The sequence below is a fragment of the Oncorhynchus kisutch genome, linkage group LG1 (assembly GCF_002021735.2).
Source record: "Oncorhynchus kisutch isolate 150728-3 linkage group LG1, Okis_V2, whole genome shotgun sequence".
In the NCBI taxonomy this organism is placed as follows: Eukaryota; Metazoa; Chordata; class Actinopteri; order Salmoniformes; family Salmonidae; genus Oncorhynchus; species Oncorhynchus kisutch.
The window spans coordinates 25,928,822-25,950,382 of NC_034174.2; the positions used below are offsets into that span (position 1 = coordinate 25,928,822).

At 44.1% G+C, this 21,561-nt stretch overlaps 1 protein-coding gene across 1 annotated transcript in view; it reads left to right on the forward strand.

Annotated features, from left to right (window-relative positions):
- fhit (fragile histidine triad diadenosine triphosphatase) overlaps positions 1-21,561 on the forward strand; it is a 297,437-nt gene that overhangs the window by 86,273 nt on the left and 189,603 nt on the right. Inside the window, exon 4 of the mRNA XM_020491402.2 lies at positions 13,809-13,930. Coding sequence (XP_020346991.1) covers positions 13,825-13,930 — 106 coding nt within the window. The 5' untranslated portion in view covers positions 13,809-13,824. The remainder of the gene's footprint in view (positions 1-13,808; positions 13,931-21,561) is intronic.

Here is a 21,561-nt window from a genome sequence, read left to right on the forward strand (position 1 = left end):
CTTTGAGGGCACTATGGTGTTGAACACTGAGCTGTAGTCAATGAATAGCATTCTCACATAGGTGTTCCTTCTTTCCAGGTGGGAAAGGGCAGTGTGGGTTACAATAGAGAAGTTATCATCTGTGGATCTGTTGGGGTGGTATGCACATTGGAGTGGTTCTAAGGTTTCTGGGATGATGGTGTTGATGTGAGCCATGACCACCCTCTCAAGGTACTTCATGGCTACAAACGTGACTGATGCGGGTCAGTAGTCATTTAGGCAGGTTACCTTAGTGTTCCGAAATGACTACCAACCCTGACTAAAGACCCAGCCCTTTATGCGCTGCAGTGCTTGCTAGCCGTAGCTTATGCTTTCAGTACTAGATTCAATTTCTGATCATTTGATTGGATGGACAAGATGTCAGTTCATGCTGCACAAGCTCTAATACTGTAGGTTAGAGGACGTCCTCTGGAAGATTTCACAATTACTGTTTAAGTCTATGGAAGGGGGAGGGAACCATGAGCCTCCTACTCTAGGTTTTGTATTTAAGTCAATGTACCCAGAGGAGGGTGGAAAATAGCTGTCCACCGGCTACATTATTTGAGGCTACTATAGACCTTCATTACAAAGCAGTGAGTATTAATCCATTATTTGGTGACGTGAATATATTTAGTGTAGTTTTATCTAAAAATGACAACTATTTTAATGTTACACTATTAAACTTTTTCAGAAATTCACTGAGTGGGATGGTCCTCCCCTTCCTCCTCTGAGGAGCCTCCACTGACACACACACACACACACACACACACAATAAACTCAATTCTTCATTCAAATTGGTCGTTGTGGAATTGTTGGAGTCCATTTGGAATATTAATGCTGGAGACAGCTGGTGAGCTTGTGTGTGAATGTGTCTTCTGGGACCAGTTCCAAATCCACCCAGGGCTCAGCTTCTCTCTTTCTCTTTCTCAAGTTCCATCTCACTTTTGCTTCTCTCCTCTCTGTGTGCTTACTGTACCAAAGGCACCATGTTGCAGTTCAGAGAGTGCGGAAACGGAGAGAGTGTGACGGAGATGCTGAGAGAGAGAAACACGGCATGATTATCTCCAGGCCTCAGCCCATCTCCTTAGTCTCCTCTCCCATGCAGCCTCTGTTGGGCCGCAGAGCCCTCGGAGACAGGCCCGTGTAATCGCTTAGGCCTCATTTAACCTCATTACAATAAGTCATTCACACATTTCAAAAGTGGATCCTCTCACAGTCATTAGGTGTAATTAAATTGAGCGGTCACATTAGAACGGTTTTAGAGAGGAATGCATCCTAGAGGATTTTTTGTTTATTTTTTACTCTAGTAATTTTACACACTCTGTGCTTTTGAATTTCATTTTCAGCCTCAAAGTCATGCACTTGTGTAGGCAGGCCATTGGTGCAGACTATACCACAGCACATTATGTAGCCAGCTGTGTGTACCTAGGACTTTGACATACTGGTCTAAACAGGAAACTATAACTGGGCCCTAGTTATAGTTTAGAGAGAGTTGCAATCCCCACCAGTTACTCAAGAATAAGATGGATGAGCTTCGTTCGAGAGTCTCCTATTAGAGAGACTTCAAAAACTGCAATATTATATGCCTTGCAGAAACTTGGCTGGCTCAATCTATGAACATAGTACTCCGTGGTTTCTCCATGCAACGGCACGATCAGATGACCGCAGCGTCAGGCAATTCCAAAGTTGGAGAGGTGTGCCTCTTCATAAACAAAAACTTCTGCACTGCTTCCAGTGTGAAGGAAATCTCGAGCTTTTGCTCACCTGATATGGAATACCTCATGGTAAGCTGCAGACTTTTATTTACCTACAAAGAGAGTTCTTATCTGTAATTATTATCACAGCTGTCTACATCCCTCCACAAGTCAACACCACTTTGTCACTCAACAAACTGTATTGGGCCATAAACAAGCAGGAAACCACTACCCAGAGGCAGCGTTTCTGCATTTCTACCTCACTTCTACCTACACGTCTCCTGCGCCACTAAGGACGCTAAAACTCTAGACCACTATTATTCTACCCACAGAACAACATACAAGGCCCTCAACCTCTTTTTCGGCAAATCATACCATGACTCTATCCTCCTGCTTCCTGGTTACAAACAAAAGCCCAAACAGGAAGTACCAGTGACGTGATCAATACAGAAGTGGTCTGATGGTCTGATAAAGCAAACACAAGGCTACAAGACTGTTTTGCTAGTACAGACTGGTAAATGTCCTGGTACTCATCTGATAATTTGGAGTAGTTTACCACATCAGTCACACGGTTCATCAATAAGTGCATAGACGACATCTTCCCCACAGTGACTATACGAATACATTTTATGTTCACTTTGAGGAAAACAATGCAGAGCCTTGCATGAAAGCCCCTGTTGTTCGGAATAACTGTGTGATCTCGCTCTCCATGACCGATGTGAGTAAAACTTTTAAATCAAATCAAATTTACATCAGCTGATATCTCAAAGTGCTGTACAGAAACCCAGCCTAAAACCCCAACAGCAAGCAATGCAGGTGTAGAAGCACGGTGGCTAGGAAAAACTCCCTAGAAAGGCCAAAACCTAGGAAGAAACCTAGAGAAGAACCAGGCTATGAGGGGTGGCCAGTCCTCTTCTGGCTATGCCGGGTGGAGATTATAACAGAACATGGCCAAGATGTTCAAATGTTCATAAATGACCAGCATGGCCAAATAATAGTAATCACAGTGAACAGGTCAGGGTTCCATAGCCACAGGCAGAACAGTTGAAACTGGAGCAGCAGCACGGCCAGGTGGACTGGTGACAACAAGGAGTCATCATGCCAGGTAGTCCTGAGGCATGGTCCTAGGGCTCAGGTCCCCCGAGATAGAGAAAGAAAGAAAGAGAGAATTAGAGAGAAATTCACACAGGACACCGGATAAGACAGGAGAAATACTCCAGATATAACAGACTGACCCTAGCCCCCAACACATAAACTACTGCAGCATAAATAAATACAGGTTAATACTTGCAAAGCCGACGGGCCAGACGGAATACTGTAGAACATACACAGACCAGCCAGCTGGCATGTGTCTTCAATGACATTTTCAATCTATCCTTGTCCCAGCATGTTTCAAGCTGACCATCATTGTCCCTGTTCCTGAGAACTCCAATGTAATCTACCAAAATAACTATCGCCCTGTAGCACTCACATCTGTTATTATAAAGTGCTTTACATGGCTGGTCATGACACACATTAACACCATCAACCCAGACACCCACTCCAATTTGCATGCTGCCCCAACAGATTCACAGAAGACAGCAATCTCAATTGCACTTCACACTGCCCTCTCCCACCTGGACAAGAGGGGACATTTCTATGTGAGAATGCTGTTTATACACCATAGTCCCCTCAAAGTTCATCACCATGCTCGGGTCCCTGGGACTGAACACCTCCCTCTGCATCTGGATCTTGGACTTTCTGACAGGCCGGCCCCAGGTGGTGAGGGTAGGCAACAACACATCCGCCATGCTGACCCTCAATACAGGGCCCTTCAGGGGTGCGTGCATAATACCATCCAGCACTCCTTGTTCCCCCACGACTGCATGGCCACGCACTTCTTCAACACCATCATCAAGTTTGCTGATGACACGGAGCCTACAGAGAGGAGGTCAGAGATTGATCATGTTGTGCTAGGTTAACAATAACAATAGCTGATTGTGGACAACAGTAGAAAGAGGGGAAAGCACGCCCCCATCCACATTGATGGGGCTGTAGTGGAGTGGGTCAAAAGCTTCAAGTTCCTTGGCATACACATCACTAAGGACTTAACATGGTCCACACACACCCGCAAAGTTGTGAAGATGGCACTACAGCGCCTCTTCCCCCTCAGGAGGCTGAAATTATTTCACATGGGCCCTCTGATCCTCAACAAGTTCTACAGCTGCACAATCTAGTGAATCTTAACTGGCTGCATCAAAGTTTGGTTTGGCAAATGCACCGCCCTTGAACGCAAAGCGCTACAGACAGTGTTGTGGATGGTCCAGTAAATCACTGGGGCCAAGCTCACTGCCATCCTGGACCTCTATATCAGGCGGTGTCAGAAGAAGATTGTCAAAGACTTCAGACACCCAAGCCACAGACTGTTCACTCTGCTACCTGTTCGCTCTGCACTCTGCTATGCGCACACACACAAATACACACACACACACAAATACACACACACACACACACACTTTTACACTCATCATATGCTGCTGCTACTTGGTTATTATCTATCCTTGTGATTAATGGGTTCCCCCAACCAGGGGTACTAGGACCCCTGGGGGTACTTGGCCTATCCACAGAGGGTACTTGAGAAGACTCATGAGAACATAGGCCTAATGGTAAAATGCACTTGAGGCGGTACTTAAGGGTACTCCGGGCAGAGCAAAATTTAGTTGGTGGTACAGTAACCGAAAAAGGTTGGGAACCACTGCGCTAGAGCATGAGTGCAGTTGAGAACATGACTACTTAACACATTGAAAATAACCTACAAATAAAGGTATCTTATATTTACTATAACCAAGGCCATCACATGGTGTCTGAAGTAGACTTTGTGTAGCCAACCATCAAATCTAACGACGAGGACGACAAAAAAGTTAAACCCGCCAAAGCAATTCAAGTTTGAAAGCCTCGCAGAATGGCCGGAGTGGAGACAGATATTCTGCCATTTCAGGACTACCACAAAACTGGACAAAGATGATGGAGTCGTCCAGGTCAGTTCGCTAATCTACGAAGTGGGCAGTGAGGCACAGAAAATACTCAGCTCATTTGAATTCGCTCAGGAGGAGGATGAAACAAACTTTGATATATTGTTGGGAAAGTATGACAACTACTTCATTCCACAACGGAATCTCACTAACAAGCGCCTATGTTTTTACCAACGCAGCCAGAGAGAGAGAGAAAAGGCAGAATGTACTGTACATCAGAGCTCCTTATGAGCTATCTGAGAACTGTGATTTCGGTGCTAAAAGGGAAGAACATATCCGAGACTGTTTAGTAGTGGGCATCACAGACAAAGAATTCTCTCAAAAGTTACAGTTGATGCCGACATTGACGTTAGCACAGGCTATTCAAAAAGTGTGGCAGTCGGGGGATGTTGCTAAGCAGATTAGCTTGCAGATGGGGGAACCGCAGCTCGGGCTAATACAGTAGGTAGCTAGCAGCACCTCCAAAAGAACGAGAGCAGGCTATGGGGAGAAAAAAGGCTTGAGTCAAGGATATAGTGGCACTAAAACAAGCCACAATGCAAGGAACTGTGAAAGATGTGGTAAAAGCAGACATGCTGGGAAAATGCTCAGCGTTCAAAAGCACTTGCAACAACTAAAATAAGAAAGGACATTGGTAATGTGTGTGGAAAAGCAAACCACAATCTGTGACATCACAGAAGAGATAGATCAAGTCCATGTTCTGGGCTCAGTTAGCAAGGAGGCTAGTGACTGCACTGCTCAACATAGGGGGCATCCCTACAAGCTTTAAAATAGACACAGTCACCGACACAAGCATTATTAGTGAAGAGACTTTTAACCAACTCTCACTGAGGAGAAAATTGCACCCTGCTGAAGTGCATCTGAACACCCCAGGAGTCGAGTTAAAGTGTCTAGGTCAGTTTCAGGCTAACACTAGTTACAAGGGACAACAGTACAGTTTCCTTGTGTATGTGATACCAGGAGGGGGTGTCAAGAATCTGCTTAGCCGTGTAACTGCTGTAGATATAGGCCTGGTTACACGCATAGATGAGGTCAGTGATGTTTTTGGGTCCTGCGGGAAGCTAAAAACTGAACCAGTGAAAATAGTCTTAAAAGAGTATGCCCAGCTATACGCAGTACATGCAGACAGGTGAGTGCCACTAATGGTTAATGTGAAAAGGGAGCTAAATCCCATGGAAAATGAGGACATAGCGGTAAAAGTAATAGAGCCGACACAATGGTGCTGCTATGTTGCCAGTGCTAAAGCCAAATGACAACATACCAATCTGTGTCGATCTAAAACCACTGAACAAAGTAGTGAAAAGAAGGAAATCGTGTCAAAACTGTCAGGAGCCGAAGTGTTCACCCCGCTAGATGCTAGTGGGTTCTACCAAATCCTTCTCCATGAGGAGAGTAGCAAGCTGACTACTTTCTGACTGACTACTCACTTATTTTGGGACATACTGTTTCAAACTTCTCCCGTTTGGGATAACCAGTGCCCCCAGGATTTTTCAAAGGAAAATGACGAAAACTCTTCATGGCTCGAGGGTGTGGCTACATACATTGACGATGTACCAATCTATGCCAACTCAGCAGAAACTTGACAAGTGCCTGGGAAATGTGCTCAGTCGTTGAAGCAACAGGCCTCAAGCTCAACAACGACAAGTGTAAGTTCAAACAAAGCCAGCTTTTCTTCCTGGGGCACATCATTGACATAAACAGAATCAGGCCAGACCTGGAAAAGGTCATGGGGATAAGCAACTTCCCCCAGCCCCAGACCATATGCAAGCTGAAGCGTTTCCTCAGGATGGTACAGTCTCTGGGGAAATACATTCCGGAGCTATCTACTGTGGGGCAGCCGCTCTACGAGCTCCTCAAAACAAAGGTAGAGTGGGCCTGGGGACACACACAAAGGAGGCAGCATTTCAGAGACTTAAACACTCACTAACCACTGCTCCTGTGTTAACTTATTATGATTCTAGGAAGCCTACAGCAATGTTAGCTGATGCCAGCAGCTGCGGAGTAGAGGTGTCCTACTTCAACAGCATGTTGAGGACTGGAAACCAGTCGCGATATTGTCCCCCAGTTCAACAGCATGTTTTGCGATAATGGCCCCCAGTTCAACAGCATGTTTAGCGATAATGGCACCCAGTTCAACAGCATGGTTAGCGATAATGGCACCCAGTTCAACAGCATGGTTAGCGATAATGGCACCCAGTTCAACAGCATGGTTAGCGATAATGGCCCCCAGTTGGCAAGTACAGGGCTAAAATAACTCAGTAAGGAGTATTACTTCATACATTTGACAAGTGGCCCCACTTCCCACAGAGTAATGGACATGTGGAGAGAGCTGTACAGACAGCCAAGTGGATGCTCAAGCAGACAGACAGATCAGACAGATCATCCTAACCAACTTGCCCTCTACATACACCTCTGCTGGGGTAAAGTCATTTTCTCTGATAAATCCCCTTTCCGGTTGTTTGGGGCATCCGGAAAAAAGCTTGTCCAGAGAAGACCAGGTGAGCGCTACCATCAGTCGTGTGTCATGTCAACAGTAATGTATCCTGAGGTCATTCATGTGTGGGGTTGCTTCTCAGCCAAGGGAGTGGGCTTAAGAACACAGCCATGAATAAAGAATGGTACCAACACATTCTCCGAGAGCAACTTCTCCCAACCATCCAGGAACAGTTTGGTGACGAACAATTCCTTTTCCAGAATGGTGGAGCATCTTGCCATAAGGCAAAAGTGATAACTAAGTGGCTCGGGGAACAAAACATCAATATTTTGGGTCCATGGCCAGGAAACTCCCGAGACCTTAATCCCATTGAGAACTTGTGGTCAATCCTCAAGGGGCGGGTGGACAAACAAAAACCCACAAATTCTGACAACCTCCAAGCAATGCTTATGCAAGAATGGGCTGCCATCAGTCAGGATGTGGCCCAGAAGTTAATTGACAGCATGCCAGGGCGGATTGCAGAGGTCTTGAAAAAGAAGGGTCAACACTGCAAATATTGACTTTTTGCATCAACTTCATGTAATTGTCAATCAAAGCCTTTGACACTGAAATGCTTGTAATTATACTTCAGTATTCCATAGTAACATCTGATAAAAATATCTAAAGACACTGAAGCAGCAAACTTTGTGGAAATTAGTATTTGCATCAGATTCACAACTGTCAGTGTTCCTGCTTGCTGGGCTAACAGCAAATGTAGAATTACTGATGCTAGCATTGGATGTGCTCTTGGAAACAGAACAACTTGTGTTGTCGACAGATGCAGGTGTAGTACTGCTGGTAGTAGCAGTACTACCAGTAGAGCTGGTATGTGTCTCTAAGGATGTGGGCCTTTTTTAAACAATTAATACATTTTTGAGCAAACGGAATGAGCAGCAGCTACGTCTGGCTACATACTGACTGTTAGTGGAATTCCCGCGAGAGAGTAATGGTTAATGTGATTGGATGTTAATTATTTGACTAGGCTACCTGTATTTGACATTGTGTTCTTATTTCACTGAACACTAGATGGTTTAATGTTATTTTTGGCAGTGAAATATGGCTACTCAGGTGAGAAAAAAACCTCAACCAAATGTATAGCCCCGTTGGATTTTATGTTTACATTTTAAAAAATGTGAATCACATTTTTATTTGGTGTACCCCCGATGTACCCCGGTTTGGGAATACCTGCGCTTAGCACGACTTAGCATTCAGTTGCATGTCGTTTTGTTGCTTGACATTTATGTTATTAAATGTGGTCACACATTGAAAAGAACCTACAAATAGAAGTATCTTATATTTAACAAATAACCAAGGCTATTACAAACCTCATGCTTAGTCATTTTACCCTTCCTTTATGTACATTTGAAGAGTTTATTTCCAAAATGCTATATACACCAATTTTTTTAATGTTTGTTTTTCATCAGAAATTATTGCTTATGGCTACTTTCATGAGCGTGTATAATATAACTGTTCTCAGATTGGTAGTTAATAGGTTTCAGATTTCTTTCCAAATAAAATCCTATATATCTGTTGTTTAGCTGGAATGGAAGGTTTATATCCTGTATATTTGACTGTGATATGTGGTTGTCTCACCTAGCTATCTTAAGATGAATGCAAGTTGCTCTGGAGAGGAGCATGTGCTAAATGACAAAAACTTGAAATGTTTTACGTACAGATCTCATATTATTGTATTGAATAATATATAATAATCATGTTATTTTGCAGTCTGCAATGTATCCACCACACTCTCAGAGATATATGTAGCACTGATATGTTTTACACAGTCAAATTTAACAAACAACTAACTACATGTTTAATTAAGAACTGTACAAATGATACATTTGTTACATCAATATAAAAAATAATATACAGTATATACAGTACCAGTCAAAAGTTTGGACACCTACTCATTCCAGGGTTTTTCTTTATTTTGGCTATTTTCTACATAGTGAAGACATCAAAACTATGAAATAACACATATAGAATCATGTAATAACCCAAAAAGTGTTAAACAAATCAAAATATATTTTATATTTGAGATTCTTCAAAGTAGCCACCCTTTGCCTTGATGACAGCTTTGCACACTTGGCATTCTTTCAACCAGCTTAATGAGGTGTGCATTTCAGTTAACAGGTGTGCCTTGTTAAAAGTTAATTTGTGGAATTTCTTTCCTTCTTAATGTGTTTGAACCAATCAGTTGTGTTGTGACAAGTTAGGGGTGGTATACAGAATATAGCCCTATTTGGTAAAAGACCAAGTCTATATTATGACAAGAACAGCTCAAATAAGCAAAGAGAAACGACAGTCTGTAAGGGTGCGTGCAGGTGGAAGGGAAGTGAGGCGCAGGAGATCCAACTTGGTATAAAATCGGAGCAGTTTAATAAGTGCTCAAAAACTCTGAAAACCAAAATATACAAAATATCAAATCAAATCAAATTTTATTTGTCACATACACATGGTTAGCAGATGTTAATGCGAGTGTAGCGAAATGCTTGTGCTTCTAGTTCCGACAATGCAGTAATAACGAACAAGTAATCTAACTAACAATTCCCCAAAAACTACTGTCTTAAACACAGTGTAAGGGGATAAATAATATGTACATAAGGATATATGAATGAGTGATGGTACAGAGCAGCATAGGCAAGATACAGTAGATGATATCGAGTACAGTATATACATATGAGATGAGTATGTAAACCAAGTGGCGTAGTTAAAGTGGCTAGTGATACATGTATTACATAAGGATGCAGTCGATGATATAGAGTACAGTATCTACGTATGCATATGAGATGAATAATGTAGGGTAAGTAACATTATATAAGGTAGCATTGTTTAAAGTGGCTAGTGATATATTTACATCATTTCCCATCAATTCCCATGATTAAAGTGGCTGGAGTAGAGTCAGTGTCATTGACAGTGTGTTGGCAGTAGCCACTCAATGTTAGTGGTGGCTGTTTAACATAATACAAGTGGGTACAAAACCCGTCGCACACCAGAACATATCTTGCACATAGCTTACAAACAAACAATCACCCGACAAGGACAATGAAGGGGAACAGAGGGTTAAATATACAACATATAATAAATGGGATTGGAACCAGGTGTGATACAAGACCAGACAAAACCAAAGGAAAATTAAAGGGGATCAGCGATGGCTAGAAGGTCGGTGACTTTGAACATTGCCCGAACAAGGAGAGGGACCAACTTAGGCGGAAGTCGTGACAATAGCCGCGCGTCGACACCGGCCTCGGGGACGACCCGGAAGGCGAGGCGCAGGGCGATCCGGACGAAGACAGTGGAACTCCTGCAGCATAGATGGGTCCAACACGTCCTCGACCGGAACCCAGCACCTCTCCTCCGGGCTTTACCTCTCCCGCTCCACGAGATACTGAAGGCCCCTCGCCTCGACGTGAACTGGGGACCCCGATGAGACACTATATCCCCAGGCACCCTGTAGTGCCGGAGGACGTGTGTAAACAAGGCCTCCGCAGTCTGTAGGGAGACCGGACAGAGGGAGGAGATGACAGGAATTCGAGAAATTATCCACAACGACCAGGATCGCGGTGTTACCCTGTGAGAGTGGAAGATCAGTAAGAAAAAAAGGGGTGTAGCTTACCTCTGGGCAGGTGCCTAGGAGCCTTACACTGGGCTCCCACCGAGCAGGAGGATTCGCACTACCGGCGCCACCAGGCAGGAGGCGGGAGTATGGGTGTGGGATCCATGGGCCGCTCCACTCTGTCATACAGCCAGGACAATGCGTCAGCTTTCGCGTTCTGGGAGCCTGGTCTGTAAGAAAGGTAAACACAAAACGTGTGAAAAACATGACCCACCTTGCCTGGCGAGGGTTCAGTCTCCTCGCTGCCCAGATATACTCCAGATTATGGTGGTCAGTCAAGATGAGAAAAGGGTGTCTGGCCCCCTCAAGCCAATGTCTCCACACCTTCAAGGCCTTGACGATAGCCAACAACTCCCGGTCCCCCACGTCATAGCTTTGCTCTGCCGGGCTGAGCTTCCTCGAGAAGAAGGCACAGGGAGGGAGCTTCGGTGGGGTACCCAAGCGCTGAGAGTGCACAGCTCCTATCCCAGCCTCGGACACGTCCACCTCCACTATGAACGCCAAAGAGGGATCCGGATGGGCCAGCACGGGAGCCAAGGTAAACAGAGCCTTCAGGTTCTGGTAAAAGCCCTGTCTGCCTCAGCTGTCCACTGCAAGCGCACCGGGCCCCCCTTCAGCAGTGAGATAATGGGAGCCGCTACCTGACCAAAACCCCAGATAAACCTCCGGTAGTAGTTGGCAAACCCTAAGAACCACTGCACTTCCTTTACCGTGGTGGGAGTCGGCCAATTACGCACGGCTGCAATGCTGTCACTCTCCATCTCCACCCCTGAGGTGGAAATGCAATACCCTAGGAAGGAGACGGACTATTGGAAGAACAGGCATTTCTCAGCCTTGACATACAGGTCATGCTCCAACATGCGACCAAGCACTCTGCGCACCAGGGACACAAGCTCTTCGCGTGATGTCAAAATGACATCAATATAAACCACTACACCCTGCCCGTGCAGGTCCCTGGAAATCTTGTCTACAAAGGCTTGTAAGACTGATGGCGCATTCATCAACCCGTACGGCATGACGAGGTACTCAGTGTCCAGAGGTGGTACTGAAAGCAGTCTTCCACTCGTCTCCCTCTCGTATACGTACCAGGTTGTATTCGCTCCTGAGATCTAGTTAGGTGAAGAAGCGCGCCCCGTGCATTGACTTTATCACTGTGGCTATGAGCGGTAGCGGGTAACTATACCTCACAGTGATCTGATTCAGACCCCGATAGTCAATACACGGATGCAGACCTCCCTCCTTCTTCACAAAAAATAAACTTGAGGAGGTGGGTGGAGGACCGAATGTACCCCTGACGCAGGGATTCGGAGACATACAGTATGTTTCCATAGCCTCCATCTCCGCCTGTGAGAGGGGATACATGTGACTCCTGGGAAGTGCAGCGTCTACCAGGAGATGTATCACACAATCGCCCCGTCGATGAGGTGGTAATTGAGTTGCCTTCTTTTTGGAGAAAAGGCGAGAGTCAAATCGGCATTTTCAGGGGCAATGCTCATGGTGGAGACCTGGTCTGGACTCTCCACCGTAGTAGCACCAACGGAAACCCCTAAACAACTACCTGAGCACTCTCGCAGCCACCCCGTGAGAGCCCTCTGTGGCAAAGAGACAGTGGGGTTATGACAAGCTAACCAGGGCAGGCTCAGCACCACGAGAAACGCAGGAGAGTCAATAAGGAAGAGACTATTTCTCTCCGTATGACCCCCCTGCGTCACCATGCCCAAAGGAGCGGTGACCTTCCTAATCAACCCTGACCCTAATGGTGGACTATCTAAGGCGAACGTGGAACATTAACTATAAACATGAACTATCTGAGCAGATAACTGATCTCTGCAGCTGTACATTGTCCATCTGTAAATAGCCCACCCAATCTACCTACCTCATCCCCATACTGTTTTTATTTTATTTACTTTTCTGCTCTTTTGCACACTAGTATCTCTACCTGCACATCATCATCTGCTCATTTATCACTCCAGTGTTAATCTGCTAAATTGTAACTATTTGCTCCTATGGCCTATTTATTACCTACCTCCTCATGCCTTTTTCACACACTGTATATAGACTTTCTTTTTTCTACTGTGTCATTGATTTGTTTATTGTGTTATTGGCTTGTTTATTGTTTACTCCATGTGTAACTCTGTGTTGTTGCCTGTGTCACACTGCTTTGCTTTATTTTGGCCAGGTCGCAGTTGCAAATGAGAACTTGTTCTCAACTAGCCTACCTGGTTAAACAAAGTTGAAATATATATATTTTTTTAAATGGTAAAGTATATATTATTTTGTGTTTTTCCCCCATGTCTAATTGAATACTGGTCAATGCTGGCCAATGCTAATTGAAACCTGGATTCCTGTATAGAAGATGAACAATTATTCTAGTGTGGTAAGAAAAAGTAAGTGAAAAGAGAACGAGACACTTACAGAAACATAGACAGATAACTTTAAAATATTTTATGTTTGCAGTAATAGCTTTTTCCAGCAGGGATATCTGTGACAGCCGATAGAGAGGGCTTGGTCAGATGTGACGTCATCTTGGCAGTGCTCTTGATATCTGTGACACACTGATGAGAGGACTCATCATTTCACAAACCCAATTTCACCAAGAGAACTGCTGCAAATAGTGACAATCCTTTTTGTTTTAACTAGCTTCAAAATGAGCAATTGGCTCCAGTGAAGCGCATGGTTTAGTATCTCAGTATTGCTCATTACTGTGTTTCTCACACTAGGGTATTCTGTCATTTCTGTTATGATTGAGACTTTTCGATACGAAGAGACCATTTTGAACTTTTAAGATGATGACACACATTTCATGCTTGTTTGTCAGACTTCTGTACCTTGAAAGCTGTTTCATGAACGGTTGATTTTTTGGAAAGTGGTACTTTGTATTGTCCTTAGATACTTTCTGCAGTGTGATTTGCTGAACACCCAGTGAACCCTAACAGACAGCCCTGGAGCGGTCTTGCCTCAGTTCACCTTATTTGAACACTTCTTCCCTCTTTCAGGTCTGCAGTCATCACCATGTCTACATTCCGTTTTGGACAGCACGTCATCAAGGCCTCAGCAGTGTTTCTACAAACTGAGTTGTCCTTCGCCCTGGTCAACAGGAAGCCTGTGGTGCCTGGACGTATCCTTCAATTATCACTTTAACAGGCCCTAACAGGGACGCTGCTTGTTAGCTGGGGCTGAAGGAGAGAAAATGACTGAACCATCCTGAACCTTCGTCTGGACACAGGTAGGTCACAGCTCTCTCTCTCTCTGTCTCACCTCACTAGAACATTCTGTGCTCAATTTAGCAGTTCAACACTTTGTCTCTTTAGTAAGGTGGGTGTGACCTCAACAATAGGCCAAGTAAACAGCTGTTTACAACAGAAACAGAAGGAATAAAAAATTAAACAGTGTCCCGCATTATGTGGACAATGGCATTTTTTACATGGTATAAAGTTTAGTTGTGTGTGTCACGACAACACATGTTTACCTCATAATGGATATAGGCAGAGCGGGATCAGAGGGTTCATGAATCTTTGTCAGCTCTTGCCTTGCATCCACTCTTCTCTCTCTTTGGGTGAAAAATGCAATATTTTTGTCTATTAATCATCGTTTTCAACCAGCAAATGCAAACCTTGCATTAATTTGCATGATTTCCATTGCTGATTTGCTTGAATAATGTGCTTATTCTCTTTTTGGTATAATAATCAGTCCTTGGCTTTGTGCTTGAGTTCCTCAAGTGCTGTTCTGCATTGCATAACTTCTGTGTTTAGATTAACTTTGGACTTGGGGAGATTTTTCACCACATTATAGGGCATTGCTGTATAATCCTTAAGTCTAAAGAAAGGGAAAAATGTTCTCAGGTTCTCAGGCCATGAGGAATGCATTTGCATTATTTAATCATACACTTTTTTGTCCTACAGGGAACATTATAATAATGCCAGAAAGCAAATTCACTGAGTAGACACTGATTATCACTCCAGTGTTAAAGGTCACTTTTTGTTTCCTAAAGTGTGTGTCTGTATGTGTGTGTAAGTGTGAGTGTTTGGTGCCATACTACTGTCTTTATGCATGTGTATTTGAGTCGCTGTCTGTGTGACTATAGGTGAATCTACAGCCACAGTGGGTCTGTGTTGTTGAATATGCATTGGCACATAGCTCTACTGTTAGATGTGTTTTGTTGGCTGTGTGAGGCCTAGATCAAAGCGCTATTCTTTGCATTCATATCTGTACATGTTGTGGTGTTGAGAGGTAAATAGGACTTGGCTGAAATCTGAAACATTAAATTGTTATGTGTCTGCACTTGGACTTCCCAGGGATATTATGGGATATCTTCCCAGGGAATGTTGGGATGTAGGGTCTCTTGTGCAAAAGGACAATCCCTGTGTGTTTACACGGTATGCATTAAAGTCTGTGGGAAAACACAACGGACATAAACTAAAATCTCTCTTTCCTTTTTCTCTCCCTCTGTCTCTCCAGTGACCCACCAATGATGTTGTTAGTTACTCTCACTCAGATATCATATTAACATGGCATAAGTCATTGCAAAATGTGTAGAATTACACAAAATGCTCACTTTCACTTACTTAGCTAGCAAATGCAGCTAGCTAGATTAGCCTATTCAAACACCCGATACAAATAGAGAGGGATGCTATGTTAGCTAGCTGGCTATGGCTATCCAACACTTCCAAGTCAAGGTAAGCTTTTGGTTTTATTAATTTATTGCCACTGGGGCCTGCCGGTGTAACTGCTAAACTGCTTGCTGTACACTGTTCTTCAAGATTGTAGCGGGTTTACTAATGCATTAGTTCTAGTAGCTACACTACATGACCAAAAGTATGTGGACACCTGCTTGTCGAACATCTCATTCCCCCCTTTGCTGCTATAACAGCCTCCATTCTGCTGGGAAGGCTTTCCACTAGATGATGGAACATTGCTGCATGGACTTGCTTCCATTCAGCCACAAGAGCATTAGTGACGTCAGACACTAATGTTGGGCTATTAGGCCTGGCTTGCAGTCAGCGTTCCAATTCATCCCAAAGGTATTCAATGGGGTTAAGGTCAGGGCTCGTTGCTGGCCAGTCAAGTTCTTCCAGACAGATCTCGACAAACCATTTCTGTATTGACCTCGCTTTGTGCACAGAGTCATTGTCATGCTGATAAAGGAAAAGGCATTCCCCAAACTGTTGCTGCAAAGTTGGAAGCACAGAATTATCTAGAATGTAATTGTATGCTGTAGCATTAAGAGTTCCCTTCACTGGACCAAAGGGAACTAGACCGAACCATGAAAAACAGCCTCAGACCATTATTCCTCCTCCACCAAACTTTACAGTTGACACTGCTCCAGAGTCCAATGGCAGCGAGCTTTACACCACTCCAGTCGACGCTTGGCATTGCAGATGATGATCTTAGACTTGTATGCGGATGCTTGGCCATGGAAACACATTTTATGAAGCTCCCATTTTATGAAGCTCCCAGGCTGTTTAGAACTCGGTAGTGAGTGTTGCAACTGAGGACCAAAGATTTTCACACACTTCGCGCTTCAGAACTCGATGGTCCCGTACTGTGAGCTTTTGTGACCTACCACTTTGTGGCTGAGCTGTTGTTGCTCCTAGACATTTCCACTTCACAACAACAGTAGTTGACCGGGCAAGTTCTAGCAGGGTAGAATTTGACGAACTGACTTGTTGGAACCTATGACGGTTTCATGTTGAAAGTCACTGAGCTCTTCAGTAAGGCCATTCTACTGCTATTGCGTGTCGATGGAGATTGCATCGCTGTGTGCTCAATTGTATACACCTTTCAACAACGGGTGTGGCTGAAATAGCCAAATCCACTAATCTGAAGGGGTGTCCACTAGGGATGCAATGGTACAGTTGGCCCACGGTTCGGTATGTATCACGGTTTGTGGGCCACGGTACGGTTTCACTATCTCTACATTTAAGAAAAGTGTGCCCTTGATTGACTCTCATACAGGGGATGAGTGTGCAACACGTAGCTCTTCATCTCCCAATACAGTACATAGTGAACTGTCACAGTGAGGTAGCTTTGAGTTGCTCTGGAGGTTCAACTATCAGTGGAGAGAGCTAGATAGGGTGTCTGTGTCAATTAGTTTTACATTTCTCTCTGTGATGTTGCATAGAGTTTGGGAATTACTTTGCTGTTGAAATGTGTGCGGGAGCGGACATTGTAACACTGTTCAATTTTTTTCATCAGGTCGGTATCGGTATCCACCGAACAGGGCTGCAAATCTTTGGCTATGAATACTCCCACTGCTTTCGTTATTTCTTAATTTTTTTCTGAATTTGTCGCAAATTGTTGTTGGAAGGCAGCAGCTGAAGATTGTTGTGTTTTCGCTAACGAGTGGACTCTCCTTGCTCCAGCTCCACCTGCATGGGATACGGCCGGGTGATGGCGACGTAAATGACACATCATGTTTCCACTCTAGTAGCCGACAGTGGCAAAGCACTGCTTGCAGACTGTACTTTGTTTGTTTACGGTCTTCTTAAACTTGTCATCGTATTGAACGCTGAATACAAAATGTTCCCACACAGCGGATTTGAGAAACGCCGATGCCTCTTAAAATTTGCTTCTCTCTGTCTCGCTAGCGCTCGCCATTGTCACGTTAGAGCTGGGAGAATATTTATTTGTTTTTAGTTTCCCAGTTTCCCAGTTTCCCGTCCCCTTTAGGGAGGTTTCCCACTGAGATGTCATTGCAAATTGTCCATTGGTTGTTTAAGGGGGAGGGGGTTGTGGTCACTGCGGTTGCCACATTTTGAGACATTGCTGTGGAGTAAAGTTTGTCAGCCCTCAGGAGACCCCTAGCCCCTTGTGCCCCAAGCAGTTGCCTGCCAAACCTGTTCACAAACTGCATATCTGGTTCTGTGGGTCTGTATGTACAAGGTGCATGTAGTCTGCAGCGCAATAAGCAAGTTTTGGAAATTATAGGAAAATGACAGGCATATCGTAATTTCGCGGTTCACTTGTGCGTATTGAACCATAGGGGGCGTACCGAACGGTTCGACAACATACTTTGTACCGTTGCACCCCTAGTGTCCACATGCTTTTGTATATATAATGTATGTTGACTATGATGTTAATATGGTGACAACGATGTAGGCTGTGTGTAGAGGTTAGCGGTTATGGTTTGAAGGTTTGGCTTGGGAAGGTTTTTTCATCACATATAGCTGTTGTATTATGAAGTGAAGTCCACAAGCGAAGTCCCTCACTAACTTTAAGTATCAGCTGTCAGAGCAGCTTACCGATCATTGCACCTGTACACCTGCCCATCTGTAAATAGCCTACCCAACTACCTCATCCCCATATAGTTTTTTTTCTTCTTTTTCTCCTTTGCACCCCAGTGGGGTGCACATTCATCTTCTGCACATCTATCACTCTAGTCTATCATTCCAGTGTTTCGTTGCTAAATTGTAAATATTTCACCACTATTTATTGCCTTACCTCCCTAATCTTACTACATTTGCACACACTGTATATAGATGTTTCTATTGTGTTATTGACTGTACGTTTGTTTATCCCATGTGTAACTCAGTGTTGTTTGTGTCGCACTGCTTTGCTTTATCTTGGCCAGATCGCAGTTGTAAATGAGAACTTGTTTTCAACTGTCCTATCTGTTTAAGTAAAGGTGAAATAAAGGTGAAATAAAATGTAAAAAATCTTAAACGGAAGCAAATGGAACAAAACAGGGATAAACATACCTGAATTTGTTCAATTGAAACTCGTTTGCAACTGTTGGATGTTCACAACCTAGATCAGCTAGAGGCTAGATGCAGGCAAGAGTGTGCAAGACGGTATTGAATGTGTCACTATCTGTCACCTTGATTACTCAAGTATCTCTCGACCTGTGCACCTTTGTTGTAAACTTTCTTTCTTAGGCTAGGTTGTAGCAACCTGATGATGGGTACAGGGAAAATGTTAGTTTTATGTAATAGTCTAAACCTATCGATGTTACATTGAGTTGGGTGAATGGAATATGAATGACAGTCATCCAATATTCTGTAATAGAAATAAGGCCATTCCCCAACCAAAAATTGTTTTTGTCCTCCCTCATCTTAAACGGCACCGACTGCCACTGGTACATGCTCACATGCATTCACCAGGGTTTCCATTTGCCGGTAATTGGCTAATGTTTGAAAAAAATATGAAAAAGCGAAAAGCTGATAAATAAAGTTGTTGCAGGCCAAATTGACAGGGAGAAAAACAATCCCATTGCAAAATAATGCTTTTTATTCAGCGAAGGAAATGTCAGTCGATCTAAACACACTTGACCGTCATGCTTATTGGTGTATAAGTTAATTTGCAGTACTTAGTGGAACTAAATCAAATCATATGTTATTGGTCACATACACGTGTTTAGCAGATGTTATTGTGGGTGTAGCGAAATGCTTGTGTTTCTAGCGCCAACAGTGTAGTAATATCTAACAATTTCACAACAATGCACACAATGCACACAAATTTAAAGTAAAGGATTGGATAGCATACAGTACAGAGCCTATTTTGAGCAGAATATCACCTCAGCTTGTTGCTGCTGGAGTGAAACATGCTTTTATATAAGTACAGTCATTGTTCAACAATTGTAAATGCAATTGCGAGTAAAAAACGGTCACAATTAAAAAGAGCTACTATTTTTATTACTCAACTGGTAATTGAAGCGCGCCTCCCATTTGCTATTACAATGCATAGGCAACATCAACAATCAACAATCATTTTGCAATGTAAGCTGGGGGCAGAATGCATTTTGAAAACTGATACTTCATTGTTTGAAACCTGAACGTTTTACTTCATATTATGAGGCATGTTTTACCTTGCTTCAACGTAACTATTTATATTTCTAAATACTTCTTAATATGCAATTGAAACCAGCATTTATCTCCTGTTCTGTTGGTTTTATATGAACTTTTTTTGGGTTGTTCAGAAGCCAAATGTAAGGACCGACGCTGGAGTAGAGAAGCAGGGATGGGGAGTCAACCTTTAATTGGAACAGACATGGAACAGGACAAGAACAGTGTCAGAACCCGTAATACACAGACGTAAGACAATCATTGCAGCAGGGGAACAGAGCTGGGGAAATAACAAATATATTAGTGGTAATAAACAGGTGATTGAGTCCAGGTGAGTCCAATAATTTACTAATGCGCATGACGAGGGAAGGCAGGTGTGCGTAATTATGGTGGCAGGAGTGTGTAATGCAGGGCAGCCTGGCACCCTCGAGCGCCGGGGGGAAGAGCGGGAGCAGGCGTGACAGTACCCCCCCTTCTAGGGATGCCACCTGGCGTCCAACCTGGGCGAGCCTGACAGGCCGGCCGAGGTACGGGCGCTGGACAAGTCGGCTGGGTGTAAAATCCTGAAGAACCGGCAGAAGCGTGATAGCCTGGTGAGCCAGCTGAGGCATAGGAGCATGACGATCCGGCTGAGGCGTGAAAGCCTGTCGATCCCGCTGAGGTGTAGGAGCCCGAAGATCCGGCTGAGGCGTAGCAGTCTGACGTGCCGGCTGGGAGTAAAACCTGACGATCCGGCTGAGGCCTGACGTGGGATGGGCACCTTTTGAGACAACCAGAGAAAGGAAACCTGTCGAGCCAGCTATGGCATGGAAGCCTGATGATCCAGCTAAGGCAGCCCCGGTTCCATCGGCGGCAGCCCCCAGACCCGACGTCACCACCAACCGAAACGCCAGCATTCCCCGATGCCTCATTTGATGGCTGCTGCATTCTGTAAGGACTGAAGCTGGAGGAGAGAAGCAGATACGGGGAGTCAACATTTAATTGGAACAGACATGGAACAGGACAGTGTCAGAACCGGGTAATACACAGACATAAGACAGTCAATGCAGCAGCGTGGAACAGAGCTGGGTAACTGACAAATATAGGGGAAATAATAAACAGGTGATTGAGTCCAGGTGAGTCCAATAATTCGCTGATGCGCGTGACGAAGGAAGGCAGGTGTGCGTAATGATGGTTGCAGGAGTGTGTAATGCAGGGCAGCCTGGCCCCCTAGAGCGCCAAGGGGGAAGAGCGGGAGCAGGCATGACACCAACGGCACGATCCTAGTCATAGTAGCAAACCATCCTAGTTGTTGCATCTTTGGTGTCCTCTTCTTTTTACATTTCTAACAGAGATTTTCATCTCTGTCACATATGGAACCACACGCATCAGGTGCGCTGTATAGAAGTGAGTTTTACGCAAATCGCATTTTGGCAAATGTTTGAAAACCAATGTTTTATTGGCTGCTTCATTGCAGGAGTTGCATGTTCTGATAAGATGAATTACCATCATCTAAATTAGATTTCTGTCATTCTGAGCACCATTAAAAAAATAATAATAATATTCACATTTATTTAACAAGGTAAGCTAGTTGAGAACAAGTTCTCATTTACAACTGCGACCTGGCCAAGATAAAGCAAAGCAGTGCGACACAAACAACAACAAAGAGTTACACATGGAATAAACAAGCGTACAGTCAATAACACAATGGAAAAATAAGAAAGTCTCTATATAGTGTGTGCAAATGGTGTGAGGTGGTAAGGCAATAAATAGGCCACAGTAGCGAAACAATTACAATTTAGCAAATGAACACTGGAGTGATAGATGAGCAGATGGTGATGTGCATGTTTCTATACTGGTGTCCAAAAGCGCAGGAAAGTAAATAAAAACAATATGGGGATGAGGTAGGTAGATTGGCCGGGCTATTTACAGATGCGCTATGTACAGCTGCAGCAATCGGTTAGCTGCTCAGATAGCTGACGTTTAAAGT